Consider the following 22,582-nt stretch of genomic DNA (forward strand, 5'->3'; position numbering starts at 1 on the left):
CCAGGCATAGTTTCACAGTAATCACATTTGCAGAATACATGAACCATCCACAGAAGTCACTAATGAGAAAGACGTCTGCAAATACTGACATTCTCCCAGCACATTAAGGTATTTTTGGTTCAGCGTAGCTCAGGCTGGTTGCCAGGGAAACTCGTACTGAGCAGTGACAAAATGTGGCAATGATCCTCTTCAACAGAAGACATCCAAGCGCTGGAGTTACACAGAGTGATGGGAAAAACAGTGCACAAAACCTTTTTGTAGACAGTAGAAACAAAAGTAGTGAACCAACAAATCACCCATGACTACCTTACTTTGTTTTACTTCTGAAAATTCTTTTGAGCAAGTTTATTCAACTAAGTGACAGTAAGCAAAGGAAGAATGAAGTCAGAACACCCAAGAGAGTTTGAGGGAGCTGAGGAAAGCTGTAGCAAAAACTGGGGCTGGTGAGATGAGTCTTCAGGCCAGGCTGAAGCTAGAAGCCAAAGAAAGAAGCATAAGGGCTCATAGACAACATCTGGAGAGACACTGGGGACAATCCTTGAGAAAGGATAGTAGTGTCACAAATACAGTATTCAGCATAGCTTCAAAAGGTTTCCATTTGTTAACTAAAGTAGGCACTAGATTAAATTACGTGCCTTACAAGTCTAGTCCAAAATCTCCCCAAATAACTCCCAAGTGTTCCTACTGAGTTTTCTGGGCTTTCCATCAGCTGTAAACGAGAAGGTAGACCTGTTTATTTGTCAAGTTAAAAACACAGCAGCAGTCCATATTCTTCAGTATTTTGGGGATCACATAATAGTTTTATTTTTTCATGGCTCCCAGACCGCATGCCTTCACTACAAACAGCTGAAATCTACTTTTTTTTTTCTTCTGTTAGAGCTACAGATAAAGAACATAAGAACATGCCACTCTACAAGCATCACTGAAAATGCACACCCAAAAAAACCCTAAATACAGCTGCAAGACAGATTTTTCTTGTTATACACTGTTTTATGTATCTGAAGGTCCTTCACAGCTAGGCTGCAAGAAAAGAAATATTTTCAGAGTGGTTTAACTTAATAGGCTTTTAAATAGATTACCAACAATCTATGTCTTCTGAGGGCAACGAAATTATTAGGGGTCCTCTACCAGCTTCCTGGGCTTACCTAGAATAATAGCGACTTTGTTTCAAGTTGTGCAGCTCCTGCTTGGAGAGTTGTTCTATGCAAACAGCTGAAAAACATTACCAAAAGCAAAAGGGAGACAAAGAGCTGCTGTTAGAGGGAGGATGTATCTAATCGTAAAGTACACGACCTTATCACTCCATGCCATGCCACTGTGATTCATCACAGCCCAGCTCCTGAGCAAACCTTGCAGCCCTCCTGGGGCAGTGCTGCTGCAGAGAACCTGGGGCAGGCAGCGGGCAGGCCAGGAGGAGAAAGCATGGAAAACGGGCGCAACAGGCCTCCCCTGAACCAGCCTGCAACATTACCACTGCTGTTCTGTCAGTTAAATCCCACTGCTGCACGAGCAGCTGATTTGGTTTGAATTTTCCAAGCAAGGTGGCCTGATTGGAAAGACCTGCCATCAGATACTCACAGAGACAGCGGTGTGACCGCAATATGAGCTCATGGAAGGCAGTTTGGCTGTTAACTTGTGAAAGCCAGCTGGTACAGCCCCAGCAACTGATGGTGACATCTCTGCTCCTGATCCGTGTGCTTTCCACCACCTCCAGGTGCCCCCACAAGCACAGTGGTGACCTGCCAGCAGGCCTCCATTCACACTGGGGGAAGATTAGGTTTCAAAATAACAAAAATATAACGCTCTCTGCCCAGGGAGGTGGTGGAATCACCAGCCCTGGAGGTGTTCAAGGAAGGTTTAGACATTGTGTTGCTCTTTAGTGAGAATTACTGGCGATAGACAGACGGTTGGACTGGATGATCTTGTGGGTCATTTCCAACTTTGGTGATTCTATGATCCTCAAATCGAACTTTATAACATACATGGAGGATGCTAGGATGCTCCTTGAAACTGAAAATAACGCTAGCACAAATAAATAGCTGAGAGAAAGGTTTCTGGCCAAAACTGAGGTGCTGGCCTGGAGAATGTGACAAACCAGCTGCCAGAGCTGGAAGCAGCTCTCATTTAGGACATTAAGCTAATTGGCTTTCCCACCCACTTCAGCTGGCACTCTGGCAGCCTGGTATCTCTTGATACATGCACTTGTTAAGCACCTTGCTGCAGACTCTGGCCTGAAGTCTCACTGCAGCATCATGAAACACCCCGACTTACCCAATGTTTGCTCTAGGATCATCTGCATTTCCTGATGTGGGATATGAAGACTGCTATTTGATCTAGCGGTTCAACTGTAGTTCCAGTCCTGAAACTACATTTACTTCATGTTATTTCTGATGTCATATTGATGTACCTGGTACCCTGACTCTGAATACATACTGCGTGCTGAAAATTGCTGGGTATACCAGAAGCACAAGACCGGGCCACTGTAAATACGGTAACTGCTGAGAGTATCCACAGCTTTAGGTAATCCCCTGGGAAGCAGGGGGGTCTTTGCAATTTCTTCCCCCAAAACTAGCAGCACAAAATCGTCTTGTTACATTCTTCCTTGGAGATAATTTCAGGCCAACTCACAATCCTTCATAATTCAATGCTAAATTACAGGGCAAGAAATGCAAACGTTACAGCTTCACCAGTGGCACTAGTTTGCAACATTCAAAACGTATTTCTGCTTTTTGTTTGGAATATTAGTATACTGCCTGATGCTTTTACAGTCTCTCTGCTCCCTTAACTTACATTTATACAAATAAGACTAATGGATTCCATGTCATGTTTACAACAATATGTGATAATGCACAAGCATGCAAGGAAATCATAAAACCGCCTCCATGCCTCTGCTTTGTTGCTCCTTTAATCTATAGGCAACAAAAATAAATGAAGCATTCACAGGAACTACAAGCTGTAAAAAGCAGATCATTACTTCACCTTCAGAGCAACAATGATTCCCTACAGGATATTCATTCATTCTTTGCCTGTAAAGAATTTTACAGAGTTCCAAGCAACACTTTATCTACCTGCAGATTCAACCACACAAGCTCGCAGATCCCACCACCAGCACAATATTATTCTACTGCATGCAGCACGGCTGGTTTCTGACTGGCTGTCAGGAGGCTGCCAGAAGCCTCAGTGCCCACAGGACACACTTCCACCCGCCAGCTGACCACAGCAGGCTGACTGCCATACCTGAGCCATTCTCAGCGCAGAGGTGCTTCCCTCAATCCAAGTGACAGCTCTCCTTGGCAATCCTGCAGACTACAGACTGGCCCGTTCTCCTTTCCCTCAGGACAACCGCAGGGCCATCAGCCCTTCACGGGGCCGCACTCCTGCAGGTAGCGGCAGCCAGGCTGGACTCCAGCACAGTTAACAAACACAGGTTTCCAAAGCAGTGGCCCGATCCCTGGGCAGTGCCACCCCCACAGACACAAGCCCGGCCTCAGGGGAGATCTCATTAGCGTGGGCACAGCGCCATGGGCTGCGGTTACACGAAGTCCGGTTGTGGAGATAACAGAGCTATACATAGCTATACTAGGAACGCAATCACTGCCACAAGAGCCCCAACATACCACCAGCTCCTTGGCCAATCAGCTGTAGAGCACAACTTTTAAAAAATCACTTGTTAACAACCAGATCCCTATCAGGCAACCTTCCTGCATCTTCTCCAAGCTCTGCTCTTAAGCGATGTTACGGTACCTGAATCCTCCTTCAGCGTCTCTGAAGGCGTCTGCAGTACTTCTTGCACGCCCTGTGAGCACAGAGGTAACTCTTTCCTTTCACAACACCCGTTTCTTGCAAAGAAGCACTGCAAGAAATGACTGGTCTGCCGAGCAGCGCTCAGAATTTGCTGTGCAGTTTTGCAGCATTAGAATTAGCTCCCGTGCACAGAGGGAACAAAGATCAGTGTACACAGTACTCCAAATCCACGTCTAATTACAATCATAAGATTTGCATAGCAAACAACAGTAATTTACCCCAAAGTAAAACTGTGCTGCTTCATTACCCTTGCCCTGCTTTCATGTACAGGGACATCACACAAATATCTTGCTGAAATTTTCTCCCTCAGCATACATTGCATTTGCAGTATTTGAGTTTTGTTTCTTCTTGTGTAAAAGTGTGTGAGGCTTTCCTTCTCTATCGTTTGTTCTGAGGCATCCATTGCTGGAAAAACTTGAAAAGCGTGTTCCAGAACATTATTTATTTGGCAAAAATTCAAAGTACTCAATTAGCAAACAATTAATCCCAAGTTATTTTGCCATTACTGTGGACCACTGTCACACATTTCTTCTGGAAAAAACGTTTATGAAAGAAGTCTTACATGTCCTAAGTTTGATGCGCAAAGTACATTCATTTACAGAGGAGCTGAAGCTCTTAACTGATTAACAGTTCATCCAACTTATACTGAAGTAGAACTCCAGTTACAGTTTCCAGAATTCAGAATATTAAAAAAATTATTCTATTCTAACCTCTTTAACTTCTGATATTTTGCTGTGCTACTTCTACTGACTGTGCTATTTTCTACTGACTGACAGCCTTTAGCTGTAATAACTGCTCCTTAGTGCAGCATTAAAGTTGTCGAACTTCATTTTCTCTTGCGTCTCTTCTGCCTTGTACAAGAACACCTTCCATTAAGAGAGAGCTAACACTGCCTAGTTAAGCACAAAAAAAAAAGAGGAGGAAGGGAGGGGAAAGTCAAGGCTGACCACAGTCAGGGCTGACTTTGTAATCCCAACTGCTCACCTGAGTAAAGACTGCAAACTGTGGCATATTCACCCACACATGAATTTGTTTTATTTGTGAAAATCAGTGGAGCAACAGTGATCCCTGATCTTGGCAGGGATGAGCAGCACTGTGAGCATGAGCGCCTACATGGGGCCCCATGCTCCTCTGGGAAGAGAACGATGGATGGGTGGTTTGCAGACATCCTGGCAATCATCCTTAACATTAAGCACATTTATAGTAACATGACCTCATTCTACTACGATGTAAAACCTAAAAACTGAGTTACTATATTTGGAAGTAGAAATTAAACAGTACCATGCCTTGTTGCCATCCCATGCTTTCAGTCAGACTGGCAGATCAGGTCAGCTCCCTGTAACCAGGACCAGCGCTGCAGGTAAGCCCAGCCCTTAAGTGAGAACATGTGTTCAGAGGAACATTTTCATCACATCACTTCTACCACCCATGAGAAGGAAACCAGCTTGCATGGAGCATCCACCCCCAGCTGGTACACCAGCAGTACTAATCAGCCCAGGCATCCCCTCCTGTCCCACACACCTGGTGCAGTGAAAGTAAGCCTTGAGAAGGGACCCAGAGAGGCTTACCTCCCATCTGACTGCAACGCAAAGCACACACACATTTTCCCAACAGACAGGAGTTAAAGCATGTAAACTCTTCAGAGTAGCAAAACTATTTCTTACATGAACAAATAAATGATAACAGCGACTATGATTCACTATTAGTTCCTAAAAGAGAGTAATCATGAAGACAGTCAAGTACTAATGGAAGCAGTAAGGTTTCTGTCTTGTGACTACTGTTGGCACTGTCAGGAAGAACTTAAAGAGCCCCAGAAATGCCATCCTTCCACCAACCATGCAAGGCTTTCTGCCATGTTCCTTCCATCCTAGAGCAAAATAAGTGGAGACTCAAGGAGCCCAGGTGCGCTGTAAAATTCAGTGAAGGGACTGTGTACAGCAGATTCTACAGGGAATCAAGAAGGACGTGCAGCAGGATACCTCTGCTCTCCCATACCTTACAGCCTTCCCAGCAAAGAGAATTGAAAAAGTATCTTCACTATCTGAATGCTTGAAAGGGAAGTGTCCTATAGGACTTTACCACAAACTTAAAGAAAAAAAAAAACAGCAGGGAAAGTATGCAGGTGTGTTTATCAAATTTAACTTCATGCTGCACATTAACAAGTTTATCAAAGCTCTTGATAGGTTCATTCACTTAAAAATGACTTCAGATCAAAGCATTGATTGAAAGCTAAGTTAAAAAAAATATATTCTGGTTATTCTTGAGACTAAGATGTACATGTCACATTTCTGGTACACCACACGGGGTTTTGGTTGCTATCAAAATCCATACACATAATGCACCGTTCAAATGAAGTCACTTCCTGTAGTTTACATGTAATAGCTTCTAATCAGTGCAAACAAAGAGACTTCTTCTCACTGCTGAAAGCTGAACACATTGCAAACAATCAAATTGAAAAATGCAGCTTGATTTTTCAGTTTTTTTTTTTTTCCTTCTCTCCTCCCTCTACTGGCTTGGCATGAAGACATAAAATTAGATCCAGAAACAGGGATGGAGGTTAACAGCAAATTGACAGAAAAAACTGTTTTTTCTGGTTTTGTTTCTGTTTTTTGTTTTTGTTTCTTGTTTTTTTTTTTTTTTTTTTTTTTTTTTGTTGTTGTTGTTGTTGTTGTTTTGTTTTTTTTTTACAAGAAACAGCTTCAGGCTGCACAGCCTGATCCTTTGAAAGGCCCAGCAAAGGCTCCCAGGGAGCCAAAGCTCCTGCTGCCCATCTACTGCTACCAGCCAGCCACAGCCATGCTGAGGCAGGTCAATCCTTGCTAGCACTGCTCAAACTGCTTCAGTACTGTAGACAGCAGAAAGAAAACCCCACCATCCACACAGACACAGGCAACCACCAGGGGAGCCAAAGCAAAGCTTCTCGTGAGCACCCTATGGCTCCTGAGCCATATTCTGTGACCCCCTGTAGCAGATGTTTTACTGTCCACAGCAGAAACAGTTCTAATTGGACTCAAGCACGTCTTTTTGGTGGAGATTTTGGCAGACTTGTTGATTTATTTCAGTATCAAATCTTTTAGCAGCTAATACTACTGTTGTAATTTACACGTTTTCCTGAACGCACATCTGTATAATACACATCTACCCGAAAGCACGTGCGTATAAACACACACAACCATATCAAGTGTGTTAACAGTGGCTGACAGTTTTATTCATGGCTGGTCAACACTGAGGTTTCGGTTCTGATAAATGAAGTATAGAGATTCTAATGACTAATGCTTCATCTTAATCAGTTGAAATATTTCCAACACTTGCAAGACTCCCTTAAAAGGGAACCTTGGAGTAGGTCTCTTCTTGGTGCAAAAACACGCTGTCAGTAGACTTTTCATTGAACTTGGTTGCTACTGGCCACCAAGGTCAGATATCACTCAGAGGAGATTGACAGATGGTCACAAAAGTGGCTCTCCCTAGGAAACCATCCTAAACTGATTCTTGCTCTCACTTTTGTCACACAACCTTCAGTTTGGACTTCCAGGAACTTTCCCAGCAAAGATGCCAGAAATTGGAACGTATCTCCAGCTGCTTTCTGCAAGTAGACATGCTTTGGAGAAGGAAAAACGAGCTTACTGCAGGAAATGAAGAGGATGGCATGACAGAGAAGCTGTACTCATCCTGCAGCTGTAGATGCAGGAGTCTTAAGTAATTTAAGTAAATTTAAAGTAAAGGCAATTTAAGTAAATGAAACAAACCACTACTGCTGGGAATAAAAGCATGGACTCAGCTCTAAAGAAAAGAATCCATATGCTCAGCTCTTCCAATATGTGAGTAGCCAGCCACATTAGGAACGAAGGAAGTTAATGTGGAGAAGTGAATATACGAATACTTAGGACTAACTGTTCCGTTGTGACCTTGGAGGGCCAGACCTGAAAGAATACTCACAATCTGCAGTTTCGGGGAAACTAAGTATGAATAAAACTGAGAAATCAGTTAACTTTCTCATTTCAAACCTCCTATGGGCATTTCAATTCACCGAAAAGAACAAAAACATTAGTTTTGTTTTGAGCTCATGAATCCTAAAACCCATGTATATTTACAACAAAGGAATACAGGCATCTTCTTTTAGAAGCACTACTGTTCTAAATAGAGTGTGCTTAACAGCTTAGCAGAACTGCTTTAACTGTTTCTGTGAAGAAGAGAGGACACACAGAACAATTTCTGTTACAGCATGAAGTGCCCTATTTGCCAGATTTCCAGAACGCACAGGACGCTTCGACCCCAGCTTCTCTGGGAGTAAAATGGGTTGGAGACTCTCATCCCTGGCTTTTATGACCCCATTAAATTATTTTCCTCTTTTAAGGCATGGTGTGATTTCCTTAAGAACAGGCATTGGGAAGCTCTTTTCGACAGACACAAAACTGTATTTCTGTGAAAAGAATATTCACATGTAAAAGTGTCCTAGCTGCATTACTTATCTTCCTCCTGAGATCTAACTGACACTTATTTTTTTGTACCTTAAAGACATTCAGTGGGAACCAAGGGATAATTTCTAATGTCTTGACTGATACTGTATTAAAGAAATTACATCCACCCATGCTTCTTTAACATGCTGATAAAGCATGGATTAAAAAAAATAGCATCAATAGATTGAGAAGCAGTATAGTACATTCCTGTTACAACAGCTATTCTCCTTAGGCGTAATGACAGCCTTGAGTCTACTGCTTTGAAATACAGAATTACACAGCACATGACCAGAATATTATCACAGAACTACTTGTGAGTGTTGCAAAAATTTGTGGGCTTAAAAAAGACTACAGAATTTTTTCTGTAGAGGAGGCACTCTAAACTCAGATTATAATGCATATCCAAAAAGCCCTATTTATCTTCCTATTGACAGACGCCTTAGTTTGAGATTAAATAAAACACAAAGACTCTACCTACAGTTGTTCCTGAGGGATTCCTAGTTTCTTTAAACTGCTTCCAGAAGTCACAAAAATAAAAGCAATAGTCTGCTAGAATCTAATTCTACTAAATTCTAATACTAGAATCTAAAAAGCAACCTTAGAAGGCAAAATTGCAAGCAATTTGGTTTTGTACTTTCCTAGCTGAAATAGAAAGAGCAACAGGTGTTAAAGGTCTTAGGGGAAATGCTCCATTCCTCGGGTTTGTATTTGTACAACTATAATATTTAATATCCATATTTACCTGGGGCTGCATATGGTCACATTTTCCACAATGTATTTAATATACTTTCTTCTATTGGTTGGAATTCAATTATTTTATGCACTTTGTGCTTCAACATTGCTAACAGATCACAGCAATATTTGATTTTCATACATATCCCCAGTTTTAGATGTGGTAAAGGTACAGCTGTCTTGCCAGAACATGCTTTCCAGTCCAGTATGTTAAATGTAAGATTCTTTGTTGCCTTATCATCCAATTAAGAGAACACAAATACTACCTTCTGTGTCACACGTGAATCATCTACCTCCTTTCCTTTATACTCACAAAAAAAGCTGTGATCAATTGAGCTTCCCAAGCTATAATTGGTTTTTATTTAGAACATTACAATTACCCAGAAATCAAAACCCTCACTGACCAGTATTTTCATAACACACCTAGGTTATGTTAATAAAGCAACCTTACAAAATGTCTCTTTTCCAACTGAAATGCTGGCTTTAAATAAGCTTTACCTCTAAATTTTAGTGCCTCCCAATGCCTATCATGTATAAATACACTTAAATGTAAAAAATCCCTCCTGCTACATTTGTATAACAACAATACAGCTCACAAAAATAAACATCAGCCTGCTTGAAATTGATTGTTTTCATACCCTTTTCAAAATCATACATTTTTTGTTTTTCTTTTCACTTGGAAAAACCTGGAAATTTAAAGGCAGAACCCACAAGCAAAAAATACTGAGTATTTACATTTAGGCTACATGCTTTTATCTTTGGGATCACAAAGTATTTATTCTAAAGAAAGTTTGTTTGTACATGGAACCTCAATGCTTCCAAGAAAAACAGACAAGTTATCTGCAGCACAGAAGAGCAAAATGAGACAAAACATGGAAGATTGCTAGTTCTAAGGCACTCAAAGAAAAAATGCCAGACTGAGGAATGCAAACTACTCCAATAAAATACAAAACCTCCCAAGCACTTCTACTGAAATTATGGGATTTACTCAAAAGTTTTCAGACAATTGCACAAACAGAAATACTTCAGATCAGGTTTGCAACACACACACACACACAAAAATTCCCACTTCTCTGCAAAGAACAAGACAGCACAATAGCTGCTATTCCGCCCAGAGCTTGCCCTTACACTTGAGCAGGCAAACGACGAGATGACATTACTATTTTCCTGCATTCAGAACTTGCCCTCACCTGAAAACTGCAGCTACATGAGCTCAGAAACTTTCCAGTCACTGCAGAAACTACTATACAAACTCCGGTGATCTGTTCTCCTGTTTTCAGTAGGAAATTTACATATGAATTACACACCAAATTCCTTTGGGCCGATAAACTTCTGTACTTTCATGCAGAAAATACCGCTTCCTTGTTATCGTCCTCCTCTTGCTATTCTTCGCTGTCATAGAAAAAACAACTCTACCTCTAAAATCAGCATGCATAAAGACAGATCCATTTCTTGTCACTGAGTTTATTCACAGAAACAGAGGTTTGGGAATAAACACATTTCAAGAGATTTGAGGCTCCCAGATTTTCTGCTAGATAGAGACTCCGGTTACTCATCTGCCATGTGCAAAATTGCTAACACAGTGATCTGTACTGGTCAAGAAACCATCCAACGCTTTTCATCTGATCCTCAAAGACGTAAAGAGTGGTTTATAATAGCCTACATAAAAGACTGATGGTAAGAGCCTGACGACAAGATTCAGATGCCAAGTTATTTCCTAATACTATTCATATTCATTAATCATCGTTAATCAAAGAATAAGGGAACATACACAGAAGCTAAAAACAGCACAAGACTAAGGTGTTTCCCATTGCACAATACAATGCAAACATTGTTTCTGCACTCAAGAATACATATGCAAAGATTTCATAACCGTGCTATGTGTAGGAATTCAAAACAAACCTTACCTTATTTTAAATTGCACTTTTATTAAGAAGTCACACTATTCTAGTGCAAGGTGGCAGGAAACATGCCATCTTCCTTCGGCAGAGTTTTCCAAATGCCCCTGTGTTCAACTAAGTCTAGCTCTGCTCTGTTTTGTTTTCACAAGAGGACCCATTCAGCACCATGTGCTCCTTTTCAGCTGTCAATAAACAGAGGGAGTGAATTCCCCAGAGCTTCACAAAGCTAGTTAGGCATAGCCATTCATTTCTTCAGGAAAACAGGGCATTGATTTCAGCAAATTCCCAGGGAGCAGCTACAACAAAGGGATCAAAGACCCACCTCCTTTCCTGCACGGCTCTCAGAGGAGCAGCGACAGGTTTCCTGAAGACTGGGCTGGAGCCCCAGCGACCACCGCGTGCTTCATTCACACTCATCACCTTCTTACACTCCCAGGACAGCCCCAGTGCAGACCGTGACAAACCCCTACATTCAGGCAGCATAATGTACTGCACGCTAGTTCATCCAAGGATAAAAAGGAAAACAAGCTCCAAGGGAAGTCCGCTGCTTCCCTGACCGGTTGAGCTTCAATAGCTGCAGACATTTTATAAACTCCTCTTTTCTGCCCTTAGCTTCTCCATCGAAAACAGAGAAACACAGCTACCTCCAATTCATCGTAATGAAACTTCACTGGGATGCTGGCTTTTTTGGATTACTTCCACAGGCTTGAAGACATAGTAACTGGAATTTGAGGTCTGGCCTCAGAAGCCCCTGCATTGTGTAGCCATGACATTTTCTTTGTGTAATTGGCCTGCAGCATTTTTTTTCCTAGGAATCCAAGGGGGTTTGTTCTGGTTTGGTTAGATTTTTATTTTTAATTATATATGTGCTCTTTGTTAAGGTGACCTGGAACAAGATTGCTAATCCTAGGCTTTGACCTTGCTCTGAACCAAGCATTAGTGACAGATGATGCTGTGGTCATCAGTGCCACAGGCTGCTTCCCGGTGGTGAGACCACCTGGCACATGGTCCACGTGACTGAACACCTCATCTTCACCCAGGACACTGTCAGGCTGTATTGTTAATACTTCCAGAATAGTAAATTCATCTGCTTCTCTGGGCAGCCTATTTCAATGCATAATTGAGCCCAGTACAAAGACTGTTTTTTCTTACATTCAAAGGCACTTCCCTGGAAGCAGTCCATGGCCACTGGCCCTTGCCTCACCATGATTCATCCTTGTGGAGAGAGGACTTCCACTTTCTTCTTCATAACCACCATTTCTGTACTGGAAGGCAATGACCAGCTCTTCCTGAGCCTTATCTTCTCCAGGCTACGCACAAATAACACCTTCAGCCTCTCCTCACATGTTAAGTTCCTTAACCTGGTGATCATTAGGGAAAGCATGACTGATGCTGAGACTGAAGAGTGAAAAAGGAAACTGCTTGGGTATAGATTAGCTAAAATGGATGAACCAGCCTAAATGACTGAGCAGAGTCAAGGAGTCTTAAGTGATTCACACCAGAACTAATGTGCAGTCACCCTACCCTTTCCGTTTTTTAACAATGCACTCTTGACAGCAGTTCTGCCTGTTGTATATGAAACAGTCACCCATACTACATTCCTTATGAATCTTTGAGAGTTCCTTCTGTATCTAAACAGAACTCAAGCGTGATACACAATTACCAGCTGGCAGATGAAGTTCAAAAATATCACTTTCTGAAATAGCTTGAAGTAAATATATCGCCTCCACAAATAGTTGTTATTTACCAGTCAGCTGCTACTGCTTTTTTTATCTATTAACTGATTACAGTTATTGACAAAAATATATTTTTTCCTTGTTCATCATTAGGAGGGATTGGAGGCTGACAAAATGGGTTTCCAAAATGGCAGTTGAGGCATTGGAAGGATTCCAGAATGAAGTAAAGCTTAATGCTGCAGATAGCATAGGCTGCAGTGACAGAAGCATGAGTATCAGGCAGACCCAAGTAGTAGCTTTTTGCAGAAGTTATGACAGCAAAGTATGAGAATATGCCACTTGCATATTCTTTGCTGCTGGAAAAAAAATGATGGATAATTGAGATGAGGAGTGAGACTCGGATGTGGTTTGGATAATGACGTCTTTGAAATGCAAGAGTTAAATTGACAAAGTGATTAAACACCCCAAGCGTACCACTTGGTAGTAATCTGGGATAGTATTTGTGCAGAGAGAGATGAAATATTTAAAACAGAACTGTGATTTTTAAAGCCTCAATGAATCTGTCTGTTCTTATGCAGGGGCCAGATTTTTACAATTTTACTCATATTAAGTCATGCCTTACTCCAAGAATAATCCCACTGATTATAATGGTAATATTGTTCCACAGATGTCTCAGAAGAAACGCAAATGTAAAAGCAGACTTTATACTTCAGATACAAGACATCAATCATGAGCACATCTGGGAATTTGATAAAAACATATGGTACAAAAAAATCACTGTGAGATGACAGAAATGTACTTACATAGCAGGTCTGTGGACATGTTTACAGATCAGGCATAGGAAACCTGCATAAAATAAATGAAACAAAAAGATCAGTTTTCTGAAGTAGCGCTGTTCCTGTTTAAAATTCATGCTAGTTACCATGCACATCTTTTTTTTCCTAGTTCTCTAAGAAACAGGAAGAACATATCTAAGGAAATCTAAATAGGAAAAATTTCAATTAGTAAAGGAAAAGAGTGAATCTGTCCATTATTAACTCCTTAATATGCAAGCTCATTTCATAAACAATGTGAAACAATATTAAAGTAATGCATGTTAATTAAGTTGGAACAATTTGCTATACCCCACTTCTTCATTAACATGTATTACAAAAACAGAATTTTCAAGCACTGTGTAAATATACCCCAATGCATGCCATTTTGTGTTTAAGCCTGCTGTTTCTGGTATTCATCTTAAGTGTCCTCACAGCACAGTCAAAGGGAATATTAACTACACACAGGATAAGGCACTTTCTTTGCACTCCTGAAAGACTTCTGCAGAGTTCTAGTTTCCTGCTGAACTCTGCTCATCTTGTTCCTTTCCCATTTGTTCACTGTCTTTTTCTTGAAATTTTACAATGGTTTATAATAAGAGCAGAGTCTGCCTTTGTAGTAGTTGTCTCAGCAGTGTCTACCATTGTGGAATCTCAATGTGTGGATATGGCTGCTTAAAGCAAGATAAATAATAAGGCAGGCAGTAAAAAGAGGATGCACAAGTAACAGTAAGAATCACATCAGCATATGCTGTTTTGCCACATCCAAATTTTGGGTATGGACTGAAGGTACATGTACATGATTTAAGGTGAAAATTTCCCACTGGTGAAGAAAATGGTATTTTGTTGCTGACTGGAATGGCTCAAAGATACAATGCTTGCTAGTCAGATACTTCCAGATTAACTGGAACTGGTCAGGAGAACTGAGAGAAGAGAAGCTTGGAAGAAGACAATACAGGAAAAACAGACAAGAATGATAACTGAGCAGGAAACAGACTCGTGGAAAACAGAAGTGGTAGGTAAGACAGGAAAAATGCAGAGCACAATGAGGAAGAGAAGAGCTAGTGAGAACTACTGCTACTTTGTGCTAGTGGTGGCAACGGTGATGAGGAGATGGTTGGACTAGATGATCTTGTAGGTCGTTTCCAACCTTGTGATTCTATGATTCTATGGTTCTAACTACGGAGAACATGCCAAGAAAGAAGCTGTGACTTTGCCTGGTGTATCCATCAGCAAGATGAGGAAGCTGCTATCTAACTATTTCCTGCAATTGAGGAGCACACTGTAGTAATATTTTCAAGCCTGGGAAGATAAAAATCTATTCTGATGAACAGTTACAAGCATGCAAGTTGCCACCTGACTTTGAGAACATACCACGTGTCCCTGGATAGACAAGAAGCCACAATGAGCATTACCGCACCATTAACTCAGTGATTTGTGAACAGATCATAGCTGCTGAGCAACAGAGTAATTATGCTGATGATATTCTTGTTTGTAAGTGATTACAGACCCAGTCCTAAGTTCATGACAAGCAAAGTTAGTGAGTCAGAGTTGCTATCTTACCATGCATCTTATCACAACATAATCAAACTCCCATGGACTTAAATTGTCAATTCGAGCATAAAAGGTAACATACAGGAAAACACAGACTTTAGATGCTTCACTCTGAAACTGGAAGAGTTCTGACCTTGAAATACACAGAGCTACCTGGTGTTTGCTTCCCACATACTTAGCCATGCCTTTCAAGCCTACACTGCCTTCACGGAATAGACAACAAATACATGCATTGCTCTTTAAAGGGGACAGGGGTGAGATGTAGTTGATGGGTATACTGAGTCTTTATTCTCAAAAGTTCTAATTTTTGATGTAGAACCAAGATTACTCCCACTTTTAGGATGCATATATTCCCTGACATAGAGGAGATAATACTGATAGGGAGCAGTTCATTAGAGACCCTCAGCAGGGAAGTCGCTACAAGGAAAGACGCTTCAGTTGCTCACACATAAGCATCCAGTGCCCTCTGAGATGCCCTAGGATATCTGAAGCACCTACGTGAGGCTGGTAGACATAATACACAGGAAAATGAGCCCCTTCTGGACAGGCAGGAAGGCAGGATTACCCAGGACATCTCAGATAACACTAGAAGCTTATGTTTAAGCAAATGAATCAAGTCTTACAGTATTGCCATTTCTCATTTTACAAGAAGCCAGGAAGAAAACTGGCAGCCAGACTGCCAATGCATCCTTTCTGTCTGAGATAAAGGGAATTGAGGACAAGGCATGAAACAGAAGCACCAACACTTCAACTTTTCTTCTGTAACTTCTATCTTCTGCCAAAACAGTGTCTCTGGTGAATACATAGTTTAGTATGAACTGTCTACATGCAGTGCCACACAAAGACAAAAGATGTGAGACAGAAGCAGTAAAGAAGCCTGGATGCTAAAGAGACATGAGCAAGTCCTCTTTCCCAGATGAAAACAGTCATGCTGAGAACAGGGTTTCTAAGCAGCAAGTTTCCTGATTTCTACTAACCATAAAATACTTCACAGTTAGACTCCATTCTGGCTAAGGGCGAGGCACTTGTCTATGATATCAATTTCCATGAATGTAGGCCTTGCAGACGGAACAGCAGGCTTTAATGGCATCCATATGTGACCCTATCCCTTTGCCCATGCTAACAGGACTGCAGTGGCAGCAATCCCTGAGTGCCCAAGTTTGGCACTTGGTGAGCACCCAGTTTGCAGACCAAGAGCAAATACCTCCTTGAGGGCATCCCAGTTGCAGAAACACAAACCGCTCGCAGAGCAACAGAGCAGCAGGTGCACCAACACAAGTAACTGCTCCTCTTCCAGCAGTCAGTCATGTTATCTCTGACAGGGCGAAGATAAGTGCAGCAGGGAGTATTTGCAGAGGCAAGGGAATGTAAGCAGAACTAAAAGCTCCTTCACAAGCTGAGCCAGACCTTTCCCGCACTTACCCTCAACACAAACTCACAACCTCCCCTCCTTCTAGCTGCAGAAAACCACCAACTCTCCCACTCCAAGGTCAGCCCTTTGGTGTACAAAGGTACCTCTTGCACACTGTACTGCCCTTCAATCAGGGGGATAACACACTATGAATGGCACATGTAGAGTCACAGCAGTCTCTTCTTCTGTGCCAGCTAGGCACAGTGCCTGGTGGTTTCTGGCCACATTGGCCACTTGTCAACCTAAACTTAGATGGTTGGCCTCTGGCCATGCTGGCCACAGTTTAACATTCCCGTTGGCCAGCCTTCTGTGGTTTTACTTGTAAACCACTTGTAAACCACACCGGCCTTTACACAAAGCATTGCAGGTATATCAACCTAACTTGCCATGCTGCTCACAAAGCCAAAGCTTGTTTGAGGCTGCTTTAAGATATTGACATGTTTCACCAGTGGAAGGGCAGAAAAAGACAAGGAACAGAGTGGGGAATGTTTTCCATACAAGGAAACTGCAGCCCTTACAATTAATTTGAGGCAAAGTCTCCCAAGGTTCTTGTGTTCTCTCATTATCAGGAAATTGGTTTATGTGCTTATCCTAAGTAGGAACTGAAGTTGAATATGATAGTCAACAGTGTTCACAGAGGGCAAAGCATGGGTTACAGGCTCACTGGATGAACAGAAGTTCAGTGCCTTGCAGTGGCAAGCAGCATTTATGCACCGGCAAAAGAAGTGAGAACGGGTTCTGCACTGCCTATGGAGGAGAAGAATAGGCTGTGGAGTACATTTCTGCATGAGCCAGGTAGGAGCAGTTGCAATGGGAAAAGCTGTCATATCAACACACGCTGTGGGTGATACCCTTGCATCTGCATCATGATCTTGCATCATCTGCCAATGACAAGAACACACTGTCTGCAAGAGATAACCATGTCATGCACAAAGACCTGGATGATGACTTTTGAACTATAATCAGAAGTAATGATTTGACATCATATGGCTCAAAAATGCACCTCAGCATCATGCCACATGCCAGAGAGTTGCTGTAGTTCATCAGTTGCTGTAAGGCTCTTGATGCCATGAAGACATCTCTCCACTTACTCATGCAGATGAAAAGGGGAGGCTGCTGTTTTTCAGGTATCTGAAGAACATGCAGTAAAACCTGTTATAGACCCACAATATTCTTAAGTAAAGACAGATGGCTTATTCTTATCTAAGCATCTTTTATCACACTATAACTGAGTAAAGGTAAAATGCAAGTAAAGGCATTTTTTCAAGACAGCTAAGTAACACAGTTGCAGATGTCTCTAAAATACACATGCACAAATGTGACAGGAAAACCACACTTAACCTACTTATATCAAGATTAAATCGGGAAGGACTCTTTTTTACCCTCCAATAGAAACTGGTTGCCCAGGCTTAACTTTCAGCATACCTTATGCCTCAGGTTGTATTTGTTAGAAGAAAACACCTAATGCATCTACTACACTGCATTAGAATCCCATTAGTGCTTCCTACTTGTTCTCTTTTGGCTATTGCTAGCTCTCGTGCTGGGCATTTCTGCTGACATTTATTTTGTTGAATTCACGAACAGGAAGGAAAATCACAACAATACAGAAATGAAGTAAGTATTAATAGAGTATTAACAGGGGAGAAAGTAAAACACAGGGCCAAAGTTAGTATCAGTCCCAGATGCGTATCCAAAATCAGGATTTGGCTTGTGATATTTACAATTCAAACAGATCCCACAGTAAAATGTTCTGCATTTCACACCTACTACAGGTAGGTATAGAATCCTTTACCATAGATAACACTAAACATGAAATTATAAATCCTTTTATAATAATCAAGTAAAACAGCATATACCTGTGTATTTTCTTTACTAAAATTATGTTTTTTTTTCAAATCATGGAATTATTTTATAATTATTAAACAGTGAATGAAACGTTTATTCCCACCTGGCATCACTTTCCTATGCTGCTGGTGGTGAGTCACAGCCAGACAGATGTCACCCTCACCAGGTGACCATGTGCCACCCCACACATAACTCTTTTACCCTTATAACACTGTAATATTTTTCTTTATTCTGGAGGATACTGACCCTTCCCTGATGGGTCCCGAGCAACACATAAACACTTGTGTCTCATCTCTAGAAATCTGGCTCAGGGGTACTGCAGAAGTTCTTTGTAAGGAAGTCTTCTTGGTAAATATAAAAAATAATGAAAATTAGGAGCTCTATATGGAACATCTGTCTTTTACAAAGGACTAAGCAGTAAAAGAACAGTAAGCAGAATCTTAAGAAGACAGTGGGCAAACAATTATGCACTCAAGAAACTCACAGTTTCTTTAATGAAAAGCAACCAAGAACACTGTCAATGTCCAGTGACTTGATGAGACTGGACATGCTATTGACTTTGGTCACTTTTTCATCACTTAGCTGTTAATTGCAACAGTTACAGAGTATTAAATTTCAACAGAATACATCACAAAATTCCTGCCTTTTCACTCCTTGTACCAACCAATTGATATTCCAACTTACAATTATGACAGTATTGAGGTGTAGCACCATCAAATGTGATCCACATATGGGCCAAATCTACTCAAGCGTATTTTCAGTTTAAGAAAAATATATTAAAAAATCAGAACTTTCATTAAAAGCAAATCCATTTTACATCCAGTGACTTGAAACCAGAAACACAAGGATCAAAAAATTCCAAACCTTGTTCCTTAGAAGTTTTTCCTGTTCTGAAATATGGCACTGTCTCTCATCATTTTCATAACCTTCTACCACTTGATTTGGTCAGCAAAAGATATACAGCAGAAAATGAAGCAAGTACTTTGCTTAGTATTTTTAAACAGAGATAGCAACAAAAGATGCCGAAGCATTATACTAAAGGGTATCTTGTGCTGGTCTTCCATACTAAAGGCTTCTGTGTCATTTGGCTTTGCAAAATCCTCCTTTTTGACCATGATCCAGAAAAGGATTTCTGCATTTCCCATGTCCAACAACCACTGACTTTCAGGGAACTGTTTATACATAGGAAGACAAACCCACACTTCTGCTTCTGCATTTTGCTGGGTCAAGATCAAGGCACCAATTATCTTTCTAGATGCTTGTTTTGTTCTGAGAATCACTTTTTAAAAGCTAAAAAAGGCTTTAAAGTGTGAGTTTTAAAAAGCCCCAAGACCCAGGAACATTCCTAAAATAATTTGCATTCCACAGCAGAGGGCAGAAACATTTCCATTTCAATGAGTCTGTGGAGAGGATTCTGGTCTACTAGCTGAAACTCAGGACTGAGCTGGCACAAAACAAACACAAGACCCACTTGTATGAAGTCATGTGAAAAAGTACTTTTCCTGTGAGACATTCATTCTCAACACATTGGCTGAACTATTCTCATCATTTTCATCTCGAATTCCAATTTTCCCTTTAGGAATAGGCACTCACTTTTAGGCAGGGCAGTCACTGACAGATGAGCAGATTGATAGGGAGATTCCCTTGTCTGCATTCTCTTTGGGGAGCCTACCTCAAAAAGTCAATTCCTGGAAATTAAAAAAAGGATTACAAAAGCCTTGGCTTTAACACTGTCTCCTTGCACAAGCTCACTACTAATATATCAGAAGCTGCCAGCTTTCCAAAACTGATGACCAGCAGATCAATTGAGGCAGAGGGCCCACACGCTCCCACCCACTGCCACAATCACATCTGTGACCAGAAAGGGCAGACAGTATTTCGCAAACTTTTGAAATCATAAAAATAGATGTGTCATCAGAAGGTCAACACTTTGCACACCTTGCCTAGATTATGCTGATTTTAAAACTCCCAGTTTCAGACACTCACAAACTTTGCACGTATCTACAACACGATCCAGATGCATCCTCTGTTTCAGTGTAGTGTTGCTGCCAAATTATGCAAATACTAATTTTCAATTTATTTGGTCAAATATCACTTTCAGAGCGTTACTCTTACTTTTAAATGGCTTTAAACCCCAGTTCTGGGAAGGCATCATTTCATCCAGAAACTACCACAAGTTTTCACTTGAAAAAGGAATTTAGGTAGAGAACACCGGTGGGTTTTTTTTACTATTTTATTGGTGAAGCACCTCAATTTTAGAGGTGCTGTTTTCATGGTATGCTTGGAATGCCTGTGGTACATAAGTATAAAGAAATTCAGATCTTCCAAAGACTGATTATATAATTGGCTAATAAAAGTTGCATATATTCCCAAATATTATTTACCTGTTTCCTTCCTTTTTCCTTTGATTATGACACCATATGACAATTCCAAAAATCAGCAAGGCATGACTCACAGACCACCACTGAATAAATGCAGATACAGATTCAAATTCAATTCAGTGAATCACCATTCATAGTCAGCATATCTATCACTCAGGTATAGGAAAAAGTTGGTCCCCACTGTCAGCTAAAGACAACTTGAAGCTCTTGTTTTCCCAGAATGACAGCATGTAGCACAGTTATAATTAGATTTCTTCTTTCAGAGGCCTGGATGCTTTCTTACTAACTATACAGCACACAGCCCCTTGGGGTCCTGTGCCACTTCTTGTGTGTGACTCAAGTAGTCCAAAAATAAAAATAAAAACGTGGCATTAAATGCATAATGTGTGCTTATTTAAAATTCTAGCCTTGTGGCTTCATCCTGTACAGTAACATAGTCCTAGTCTTTTCTCTGGCAAGACTGAAACTTAAATGCAAGGCAACTGGCTCTCTTCTATGCAAGCTTATTTTGCCAGTGCTGGAGAATGTAAGAAAAAGTAGGAAATCAGAATAACAAGGCCAATACTGAAGAGCCCGCAGAGGCTGGTAAAGGACCATTTCATAGCCACTATCTCCACTGAATGAACAAAACAGTTAAAAATAAGTGACTTTCAACTCCCATATCATTACTAAATTAGCTACATGAAATTTGGTCCACCACGGATAAATAAATACTAAGTACAGGAAATCACTATTTCTTCAATTAAAATTTACCCTGATATAAAAAACCTTGTAACAATAAACTGGAAAAAATCCTGCGATCTCTGACCCTTCCTTAAAAGTTCACCAATGGGTCACTTGCTGTTATTTCTTCACTCAGTTGCATGACCTCTTCAACTCCAACTTTGACATCTAAAACATTTATTCAGTATGGTCCAGTGAGTTAACAAAAACCCAAATCCACTTGACATCTGCACCTTAAGTTATCAAAAGATCGTTTCAGTGATTTATAAAATCTGGATGAACATAATCTGTAAGATTTCATGCAGGATGTAAATCTGCAGATGGAACAACTTAGGGTTATCCAAAAGTGCCCACTATCCAGTGCTTAGGTAGCTTTGAAATGTACTTTCGTCACTGCATCATTACATTACAGTCTCCAATTTCACTACAGCGCTAAAAAAAACCAACAAAACACAGGGAGAATCACTATGATTCAAGAGTCATTGCTCTGCTGGGACAAACTGAAAGCCCAGCTGACATTTCTTAACGATGATACTGATTATGCTATCCTGTAAACTCCAGGAATTCAAATTTTTAAGATTATCCCTGTCAAAATAAACGACTTGAAAATGACTACTGCCATTTCAGATTCTGAAACCCAAATACATGACTGGAAGTACGACAACAACCTTGACACCTAAACAAATTCACATTTTTTGCTCATAGCTTGGAATTTAGAAAACCCACTGTCAAATTATAGTTTTAAAAATAAAAGTAGATAAGAGGAATAATCAGAGCAAAAGACATACTGTAAAGGCAATTCAGAAACTTAAACAGCCTAAAGAATTTGACAAGAAAAAAAGTTTTTAAGTAATATATCCTGCTTATATTTTTACAGATAAAAAAATGCACTCTGCACTGTCCTCAAATCTTTTGTAATCTGTTTTACTGATGAGCACAAAATATTTGAAATAACTTCATTTTTACATTCCATTTTACTTTAGGAAGTTGATAGTCATTTCTCTAATGTTCTATTTTAAAATTCCTTAAATTTTTAATAAAATTGATTTTAAATGGTAATAAGTGATATGTAAATATTTGTTTGTATGAGTGCTGAGGCCTGCAGAGACCTCAGTGTTCTGTGATTAGGCTTAAATGTTGACAAATCATAGAAGTTCTAAGCTCAACTTACAGAAGAAAAATAAGTTAGTTTTCTCTTTTACTGCAGAATAAGACAGAGTGGAAGTGAATTTATTCGTTTGCTTATCCTTCTTTTCTTCCTGCCTGTGTCTCTGGTTTGGTCAGGG

The 22,582-nt window shown here is 40.6% G+C and overlaps 1 protein-coding gene across 2 annotated transcripts in view; it reads right to left on the reverse strand.

Moving 5' to 3' along the window:
* PLAGL1 (PLAG1 like zinc finger 1) overlaps positions 1–22,582 on the reverse strand; it is a 43,737-nt gene that overhangs the window by 12,985 nt on the left and 8,170 nt on the right. Inside the window, exon 2 of one of the 2 annotated variants that reach the window (XM_042819427.1) lies at positions 13,374–13,416. In XM_042819427.1, coding sequence (XP_042675361.1) covers positions 13,374–13,392 — 19 coding nt within the window. In that variant the 5' untranslated portion in view covers positions 13,393–13,416. Of the gene's footprint in view, positions 1–3,744; positions 3,909–13,373; positions 13,417–22,582 lie in introns of those variants that run through there. The other variant, XM_042819435.1, reaches the window with a different exon arrangement.

This window comes from Centrocercus urophasianus, unplaced genomic scaffold (assembly GCF_019232065.1).
Source record: "Centrocercus urophasianus isolate 14NV4802_14NV808 unplaced genomic scaffold, USGS_Curo_1.0 seq_10, whole genome shotgun sequence".
Classification (NCBI taxonomy): Eukaryota; Metazoa; Chordata; class Aves; order Galliformes; family Phasianidae; genus Centrocercus; species Centrocercus urophasianus.